Below are 10,521 nucleotides of genomic sequence, written 5' to 3' on the forward strand. Positions count from 1 at the left end.
GCTCTTCACGAGGCCATGCTCGGTCTTAAGGCCAAGCTCAATCTTCTCCAGCATCTTGTTTGTCTCCTCAGCCAATTGACACCGAGCCTTATGCATAATAACTGTCGTCCGCTGGTGGGCTTGGGATAACAACGAAGATAGACGATTCACTTCTTTAGAAGCAGCACCAACGGCCTCCTCGCGGGATGCCGCCAAACTCTTAAAATGATTAGTCTGTTCTTCCTGCTGCGCTAAGGAAGATTGAGCCTTTTCAAATTTTTCATTTGCAACGCGGAGTTGTCCCTCGAGCTCTGAAAAAGACAACACAAGGGAGTTAGCACAGAAAAGACACAATCACACTCGATGAAATAGGTTATACCTTCGACACAAGCCGAAGCCTCTTCATACTCATTAACAACCGCATCTCGCGCTTCATCAAGATGGTCATATTCCGCGGATAATTTCTTATAATCTAGTTGAAGGTTGGTGAGAGTAAATTGACTGGCATCTAATTCTACCTGCTTCATCGAATCCATGTGACGAAGGTGGTTGACTTCGTTGTTTATCTCTGATACCCCTTTGCTAAGTCTGTACATACATACTTCGAGATTTCTCTCAGACTCAGCCTGGCGGGCTATTTCAGCGCGAGACGCAGCAAGGGCTTTGCTTAGAGCCCCAACTTCGGCTCTGGCATCGTCCCTTTCTCTGGTAAGACACACATGCTCTCCTTAACTCCCGGAAAAGGAAGGGAGCGAGCCTTTCGTAATTCCTCTTCCAGAAGATGTATCCTAGACTCCAACAATGAAGTGCGCTCACGGGATTCCCGCAGATTCTCACGTGTCCACAGCAGCGTACCATTGAACAAAGTACGGTCATGATTATACAGATTCTGCATATCAACCATTTGAACATGCCTTGCGCCATCCCTCAGCCCGAGCGTCCCACTTTTTGGCTTCGCTCTTAATTTTCTCGACCAGCTCTTTGATACGAGATTTTTGCCGTGCCCTTTCGTTTCGAAGCCATATCAGCTCGGGGACGCCACCCACTGGAGATAGGGTGGGGAGACTCAGACAGAACAACTAAGTAGTATGGAGGAATTACGAAACTGCGGGGTAAAAGAGGAAAAAGAACCAAACCTGTGAAAGCTGAAACTTGGCCGCGAGTTTGCTCTAACTCAGCGCGAACGCAGCAAGCTCTGAACGAAGACCAGCCTCCGCTTCACCCAGCCTTTTTTCTTTCAAGGCTTTTCTTCAGTTCTTCTATTTCCACCTCAGCCGCAGATAATTCCTTTTCTCTGTGACGAAGCTTAGCCTCCAGCTTCAAAGATTTCGCTTAAAGAATTGATACACACATGGTTACAATGCTCACTCCTCATCATCTACACATCAAACGGCAAACATTATTACACCGAGGATTCAATTGTCACGAAGAGATATGTACGAAGACTTACCTCCAAGACACGCTGCTGGGGAAACCATATTGGTACCCATCGGCTATGGCCATCATGTCGCAACAGAAGTGGGAGGCTCCGATACGAGGGTAGCTTCGGGAACACTCAAGCTTTTCCCCCACATCTCAGATACGCGCCTCGGAAAGTTCCATCATCCGACGGGTATAAGCATCGGAATCCTTCTCACCAGCAACCACCGGGGCAGGATGGGGGACAAACACAGACCCTTTTTCTTGAGCCAATCCATTATGGCATCCTCACCCTCAAACGTCAGCGAATGAGGGAAATCCTCGGCAGGCGAGTCAACCACAGACTTCCCCTTTGCTGATATTCCCCATCGGCACAAGTTTCGGCATCAACATGCGCATTGCGATCATCCGCGCCCTCATTCTGAACAGCAGCGTCTTCCTTACCAGAACCCCCGAGCACATCCCAATCATCATTGGGGGAAAGCAAAGAAAATCTTCAGGAAAATCGAGAGCATCGTCAAAGAGTTCCCCTGCGGAATAAATCCTGTCAAAGGAGAACTCTTGAGAATGGTGGGGAGAGTTTCCGCAGCCTCACCAGCAGGAGCAGACATATCAGCGATAACACTGCCGTCAACCACCGCGGTATTATTTCTCACACAACACCATCACAACCCGCACCAATCTCTTCCTCGACATTAGGTGGGGAAGTATCAGTGCGTTCTTCCCCATCAGACATTTCCTCATCCTCGGCAAACTCTTCGTTCACCGGACTGGTAACTTCTTCATGAACCTCAGCCTCACCCGTCACAATGGTAGAAGACTGCTTCGGCCCAATCTTTTTCTTCTTCGACACCTGCAAACCAACACGTTCCACAAAAAGAGTTATTTTTTACACAGTTTGATTTTCAAAAAAGGAGGGGCGCGGCCAGAATCTGCAAAACCATACCTTGGCAGTAGTGGCACTCTTCGGTGGAAGTATAGCACCAGAACCTTCCTCCTCGTCTCCTTCAACGACGTCGAGGCATAAGGAAAGTTCATGCCTTCGAAATTTAAACGCCAGGGACAGAAATCTCCATAACGAGCAGGAGGAGATTCACGTGGCCTGCTACTCTCAGAAGGACGCCAACCGCGCGGACCGGGAATCCAACCGTACGCCCAAGGACCAACAATTTCAATAACAGTGGCGTGCCACTCATAATCATGGTCACGCTTGATCCTTTCACGCGCGGAAAAAGTTTCCGCTGACTAGACCCCTCGGTGCCTGGAACATACTTCAGTTTGGCATCGCTCACCTCACTTAACAGACGAATTTCGCCCCGAGGAGCAGCGAGGTTCCGAAGGCTAACACTCCACGGTTTACGGTTCCTACTATTGACATAATCACCAAAGGAGTTGTTGAAGTTTTCAGGAGTATACCATTCCCTCTCAGCGGGATTTGGAACGTAACACGTCATCGTCGTCTCCCCCTTACTCCGCAGATAACATTCCCTCAGTGCACGGAGATAATTCCCCGATAATTGCGACACGGAACGACTGTGAGTATTGGTGGAAGAACCTTCACGACCAGCCAGCACATCGTAATAAAAGGAATCACCAGACTTGTACAACGGCAGCATAAGACCCGCCTCGAAGGCTCCAACCGTAGTCAACAGGTGAAACTCATCAAACTGATACTTCGAGATGAGCTCGTAAGTAATATCATCCTCAGGGGCATAGAAACGAACCTCGAAGGCTTGAAGCTCATGCTTTTCCTTGAAAACTTCAAGGTCAATGTGCTTGAACGTGACTTTCTTCTTGCTGACCGAAACGCTGCGTATCACCGGGGCAGCGCCATCCTCTTCCGCGGGATCGGACGAACCAACAAAAGCTCGGAAGCTCTTCTTTTCAAAGAAGGATTCTTAACGATTCAGCCCTCGGACACCACCTTTGGAGTTCTTCCCTTTGAAAGAAAGTACTGGAGGGCGGCGGCAGAGGGTGCTGCACAGGCACTACAGAACGAAGAGGAGGAACATCGAAGGCGCCACCACGAGGAGGTGTCTGCGTACACCTAGAGTCATCACGAGGACGAGAAACCGCACGATCGGCAGCGTATCGAGACCCGGAAGGATTTTTCGAGGATCCCCTTTCCTAGGAGGAGAGGCCTTCGTCCCAGAAGAAGAAACTTTAATACCACGGGGATCCATTTGAGACGATCTAGCGAGATCTCCCCCAGGATATGTATCAGACTCTCTGCGCGGAGGGGATCTCGGTAGACTGGAAGCCGGAGTTTGATAAGGAAGCCGCGGACGGTCAGACATGGCTGCGAAGAGGTACAACAAAAACAAGTTAGAAGCAAACACGAGGGCATCACCAAAAAAAAAAATTACCAGTCCATCTCAAAAGCACAGAAACCCTAAAACTAGCATACATGCTTGAATCCCCTAAAACCCTAAAACCCTAAACTTAAAAGTCCAATCAATACAAGTAAAACAATGGCCTCCTGACTTGAGACGAAGAAGAACAGGGGCAAACTAGCATACATGCATCAAAAGATGTTCTTCATCACAAACAAGGGACGACAGCAGAGAAGTGGGAGGCTCCGATACGATCAACCAGAAAATTTACAATCAACACTACTTAAAACAACAAGAAACAAAGAAAAGAAACCTTACCACCACAAACGAAATCCCGAAAGAAGAAGCAAATCAGAAACAAAGAAGAAACGAGCGTGATAATGCTAAGACAGAGAATTTAATGGTTGAAGAACAAAGAATGAAGACTGACAGGGAGAATGAAATTAATTTTCAAGGAGAATGAAATTAATTGTTCTCCCATCCTTAATATACTCGAAAGAAAGAGAAGTTAATGGAGGAATGAGAAACGTGCCCATTAAATGAGCAGTTAATACATGAATAAGAAACATGCCCAAGTATCTAGGAGAAGTTATTAGGAGAGAGGAAGAATATGTAACGACTGTTTTCTTCAATGCTCCCACTAAACACTCAAGCCCGAAGAAAAGGGGCAAATTGTGTGTACATATTTCATCATCAAACACGTGTATATAGGAAGATACGTGGAGACCATGCGGACAAAGTCATCAAAACATGATGACACACACCCATAGCCAAGAAGCCCATCCCGTCGACGTCGGATCCTTACCCGAACAAATCTAAGGGCAGAAGTTAAGATGTACCGAAAACACGATGTACTGCGGAGCACCAAATAACTCCCGAAGAGTTACTTTATCTCATCCCCAAAAGAAGCCAAGATCAACGGTGGAGAGAAGGTGAACTGACATGGACGTGACAGGGGCAGAAGACACTTGTCTGACACGAGCAGCGCCTCAACTACCCGCATTAAACACTCTGAGCAGTGTACGTGTCGATCAGCCCGTGGAACGAACGAGGATGACTCTGTGTGATCAAGCAATGAACGAAGACCTCCGCGTGATGGACACAAAGCACAAGAAGATAAGGTTCCAACGGCCCTCAGAAATGGGTCCCACACTCTAACCCTATAAATACCCCCTCTCCACCATGAGTGAGGGGATCGGGAAAAATCAGGGAGAGAAAGATTGTGAGTGTAAGTTTGTCCTTTACAATATACAGACCTATGTAAACTCCAAAGTCACTCGACTATCTCTGGAACCATCAAGTACATAGTGAAACAACAACCCCGTGGATGTAGGCCTTAGTGCCGAACCACGTAAATCCCAGTCTTATTTACATTTCAGCACTTTATATTCGCCTAACGCTCCATGAGTTTTATTTTTATACTTCGTTTTCTTTATCTTCCCCTGCGTAAACGCCCCTCGCGATGTTATTGGATGAGGCTATGATAAACCCGAAGGTTTTGAGCCAAGGAATCAATATAATTGTATTATCCGTGTGAGTCTGTACCTAGAGTGCGAACATTGTTTGTGAACATATCGATGCCTGCGTGATTTATGTGTTCACAGTGACTATAAATTACTTCTCCGAGCAAGTACTCCGAGTTAGTATATTATCTTTCCGATGATCGGATGGGCAATAAAGAATCTGTTCGCCCGAGTTCTTCATGCAGCTGTGTTTGTCACAATGATAGAGATTGGTGATTAACTCCAATCTATTATCTCATCATGAGGAGTCGTCTCTCAAGTTTTATGGCCGTGGGACTTTCACCATTTTTCATCATTGCTGTGAGACTCTTCACGCCATGTTATCGTCATGGGATCTCGTCTGGAATTTGATCGAGTCCGAGCAAGTCAATCTGTCCGGAATTGGATCGTTGTGACTATAAATTACTTCTCCGAGCAAGTACTCCGAGTTAGTATATTATCTTTCCGATGATCGGATGGGCAATAAAGAATTGGTTCGCCCGAGTTCTTCATGCAGCTGTGTTTGTCACAACGATAGAGATTGGTGATTAACTCCAATCTATTATCTCATCACGGAAGTGAGTTTTTACTCCATCATACCCCGTCATGGTATCTTCTTAAGCGTGTGACAACCGGAAGCTTGAGTGTCTGTCCTTCATTGAAAGCACGAGATGTTGCTCGTCCGATGAAGTTTATTAAATCAAGCCATTCATCTCGTCTGTAATGAGGCTTGGCATCATGATTATGTGGGTGGGTGAACTCTCCATTCACCATTAGTTTTCATGGATCGTAACCACCGGAAAGCTTGTCCTCCTGGGATTGTTATTATAAGGAAATATTCTCTGTACACATCCTGTTAGTCGCCATTAGGAAGTTCGTATTTAGGCAAAATATCACCCGAAGGAAGTAGGGTATTATTAATTTACTTGTGTGTGATGTACACATCGTCTATATATTTATGAATAGGGATAAAGTTCATCTGTTTTTTCACGAATTTGGTTTGCATGGGATCGGACTTGTCCTTTCCGTGCATATCCAATTATCTCACCGGACTGGTTTTTCTCCACCATTGGCACCGTCCATCATTCAACCTCCGTGTTTTGGGGTGTACTTATCTGTTCTTCACATCAAGATCAATGGTGGTTCTTTTATCGAGAGTTCATTAGGAAGTTTAGGTCTGTTGTCTCTATAGCGGATTGACCTTCATGGTAGACAAGTTTTGATTTGAAAAAATAGTGATTGGCGATAAATTCCAGTCAACTATTCCAGTGTATGGTTACTTCGTTCATTATTATTGCGTTACTAGCAGCACGAGCTGGACCCATTTTCGCATCGTTTGGGACTTCGTCTTCACGAGATCGGATTGATCCATCAAGGTTCTTCCTTCACGAGTCCAATAACTTCATTCCCCCTCAGGGTTTTGTTTTTACGAGATCAGGTGATAACGTATATCGCCTTTGGAGATTACTTTCACGAGATCGGATGTCAATATTTGAACTTCAGGAGATGACTCGTTTGGTCATCGGGAGTGTGGTTTCCCTTCACGAGATCGGGTGATCTCAAGTATCATCGTCAGAATTTTACGTTCCCAAGATCGGATGATCTCTTTTGCCACCGAACTAGATGACTCTTTCGCCATCGGGCTTATAGTATTTGACAATAACAGATGAACTCTTTGGCCATCTTTGGTATTTTTTCTTTACGAGATTGGATGATCTCTCTATCCACCAAAATAACACCTTCACGAGATTGAATAACTCCTTTACTCATCGTGGTGCTACCTTCATGACATCGGATGATCCCATTTATCGCCTTTGGTATTTAACCATCGCGAGATCGGATGATCTCTTACGCCGTTGGAATTTTTCGTGAATGAGATTACTCGTTTTCTCACAGAACTTATGTCTTCAGGAGACTCTTTCTCCATTTGGTTCATGTCATCCCGAGATCGGATGATCTCTCTTCCTCCATTAGGTTCGTGCTTTCATGAGACAGCATCGTCAGAATTTTACCTGTACGAGATCAGGTGCTCTCTTCTACCACCTTTTGGTTCACGCCTCCACGAGATCGGATGATCTCCTACGCCGTCAGGATGATGCCTCCATCAGACCGAATGATCATATCACGAGATGAGCTCGCCTTATGAGGTTTATTTCATATCGTCTATAACGAGACATGGCATTATGATTATGTCGGTTGGTCGTCTTAGGATAAACTCACCACTAATTGCCATGGGTCGTAATCACTGGAAAATTTGTCCTTCTTGGGTTGTTACTTCAAGAGATTATTAGGAAATATACATAATATTCTATATATATATCCTGATTGCATCATTAGGCAGTTAAGTTAGGAAAGATACCATCTAAAGAGTGTATGATATTATTAGCTTATTTTTATGTGTTGTACACATCATCTTCTTTCACCATTCGTCTGGAGTCATGCATTACTAACACCTCCGTGTTTTGGGGTTGTATTTTCCTGTTCATCATATCACGATGGCAGCAATGGTGATTGTTTTTTCGAAACTCCATTTGGAAGCTTGGTTCCATCGTCTACAGAGCGCCATGATTGACAAGCTTTTATTTGCAACAACAATGATTGGTGTGAATTCCAATCAATTATTCCATCAGATGGTTATTTGGTTCATTATTATTGGTACCGTGACTACCGTCTTCATAAGATCGGAAGGACCTATCAATATTTTTCCTCCACGAGATCGGATAACTCCTTTATTCATCGTGGTACTGACGTCATGAAATCGGACGATCCCATTATCACCTTTGGAATTTTACCTCCACGAGATCGGATGATCTCCACCGGGATATCGCCTTCACCTGGATGACTCTTTCATCACCGGGCTTATTTTTCATGAGATCGGATGATCACATCTATCTCCTTGGAATCTTACCTTCACGAGATGGGTCATCTGTTTGACCTACAGGATCATGCGTGCACGAGATTGGGTGATCTCTTTTACGCCTTCGGGATTTCGCCATTGGCATCGCGAGATGAATTCATGTTAGCACCATTGGAGATCTCAGTGACTGGAGTTTGAATCTTCTTTAGACATGACAATAGAAGATGGTGATTAAATCCGTACGACTATTTCTCTCATGGCAGCTATTTAGACTTTCTGAGATGTTTCCGAGATGTTTAGAAAGCTAACAGACGATTCTCCAAATCATACCAGAACTTGGATAATTTTCATCTTTTGGAAATGGGTTTGACAAATACATCTTGCTGACATTAAATCTGTAGCTTAAATTGGTTTCTACTTGAGAAATTTTTTCACTTTTAGTTGTTTTTTCAAAGTTTTTGTTTTAAAACTTGTAGATCTGAGACTTACATCAACTGATGTTTTCTAACATCGGAGAGGAAAACAATAATTATGTTTTTCTCCCTTGGGCTAACAATTCTTCCCAGACCTTTTACGGACCTTTTACGGAGGAGATCGCTTAAATGCCGTAGTATTTGAAACTTCATTTTCACCGCAATTTTCTATTCTCTTGAGCATCTTGAGAAAGATACAGGAGATCTTAAAAGAACATAAAAATTAAATAAAATCAATTAAAAAAGTGTAGATCTATTGAGTATGAGGGTCTTCAGAACTCCACTGATCGTGTAGATCGTGTTGTCATGAACTTCGATAGAATTCTACACATTGGTATGAAATCCACTTCTCTCATGGAGATTAAGAAAACAATATAGAGTTGTTGTTAGGGAGGTAGATTATATCTTCATACCTCCCTGTTTCTAGCGCCAAAATGTAGTAGTATAAAATCTGACTACTACATCCAACAAGATCTAATGAACATAAATCATTGAAAATCATACATAAAAGATAAAAGTGTATAAAAGTAAAGATTAACACAAGGATTTTATAGTGGTTCGGCCATTAAAAGACCTACATCCACTTTGCTTTCACTATTATTTGTGGTGTTACACAAAGATCCATGGATGGAGGTCCTCAAGGGACTTGAAACTCCATCCATGGAGGAAGAGGAGCTAGAGTCTAGCTTAGAGGGAGAAGAGAAGCAGGAGAGAAGAAGGGACCCCTTTACCCTACATCTCCTTCTCTTATACAGGGGGTATTGTACATCGAATTACATTTATGCCCTTAGAGCTGACTAGATAATGACTAGGTAGGATAAGGATTACAAAAGGTAGTATTATTGTGTAGTTGCTTGTAGTATTATATGGTGCTCCCGTCTAGATCTTGCGCCACGTGTCGAGATGATATTTTACTCTCACAAGGTCGTTGCCGCTCCCTTGAGCTTGTGCACCCATCTTCGGCCAATGATGGCGTTATAGGGGGAAGGAGTGTCCACTACACTGAATCGAGTATCAACTATCATTGGTCTTGCGTCCACTTGCAAAACAATGTCTCCTGATGGCTTTGTAGGTGCCCCATTGAATCCGTAGATGGTATAATACGAAGACATCAGTTGTTTATCGTTAAGCTCCATTCGCTTGAATGTGTCGTAGAATAGAACGTTAACTGAACTTCCTCCATCAATGAGGATCTTCTTGATATTGCACCCTGCCACTGGTAAGGTAAGGACCAAGGGGTCATTGTGATCTTCCATATCTTCCTCGATGTCTTATGCATCGAAGGTCATAGGCGTGTTCATCCATTGCTCGTGTTCGTCCACTTCTATCCCATTGATCTTGTATAATTCACAGTAGTCTACGAATTGTTTTCTTAACCTTTTTCCTATATGTGCTGTTAGCGAGGGTCATGTAGCTTCGGAACATGAGATGGTGTTGAGTGTTCGATTTCCCTCTGGCAGTTGAACTTGCTTGCTTCGCTTGGTCTTATCTTCGTTATCTGCCTTTTGTATGTACTGCTTGAGGTCACCTGCGTCAATCAGCTTTTGAATCATTATCTTGAGATTCTTGCATTTCTCGGTCTAGTGGCCGTTGAAACAGTGATATTCGCAGTAATCTCTTGATTTCTCGGACCTAGGGGCTGCTTCCCTTTGGACCATGGCCACTCAAGGTTTTCCCTGCCTTTGATCTCCCTCAGGATGCGGGTGTAGTTCGTGTTCAGCTTCGTGAAGACTTGATCTTCGAATTTACGATCGTCGCGTCGACGGTCGTTCTCTTTTATCATCATTAGGACGTTCAGCTGAACTGCCCCTCTTTGATCCACTGGCTTGTTCTACGGAATTAGTCCGATGAGATATTTGAGCTTGGGCCCTAGGGTTCTCCCGCTGGATCTCTTTTAGCCTGGCGTGTTTTTCAATGATTACTCGAAGGTCTCCTTTTGTCTTAGGAACACTCCCATG

The 10,521-nt window shown here is 44.2% G+C and overlaps 1 protein-coding gene across 1 annotated transcript; it reads right to left on the minus strand.

The window, feature by feature from the left end:
- Nucleotides 1-9,480: 9,480 nt before the first annotated feature.
- Nucleotides 9,481-9,819, minus strand: LOC113315797. The gene has a single exon (XM_026564046.1). The coding sequence runs from the start codon at nucleotides 9,817-9,819 to the stop codon at nucleotides 9,481-9,483; it is 339 nt and encodes a 112-aa protein (XP_026419831.1).
- Nucleotides 9,820-10,521: the final 702 nt, after the last annotated feature.

This window comes from Papaver somniferum, chromosome 10 (genome assembly GCF_003573695.1).
Source record: "Papaver somniferum cultivar HN1 chromosome 10, ASM357369v1, whole genome shotgun sequence".
NCBI lineage: Eukaryota > Viridiplantae > Streptophyta > Magnoliopsida > Ranunculales > Papaveraceae > Papaver > Papaver somniferum.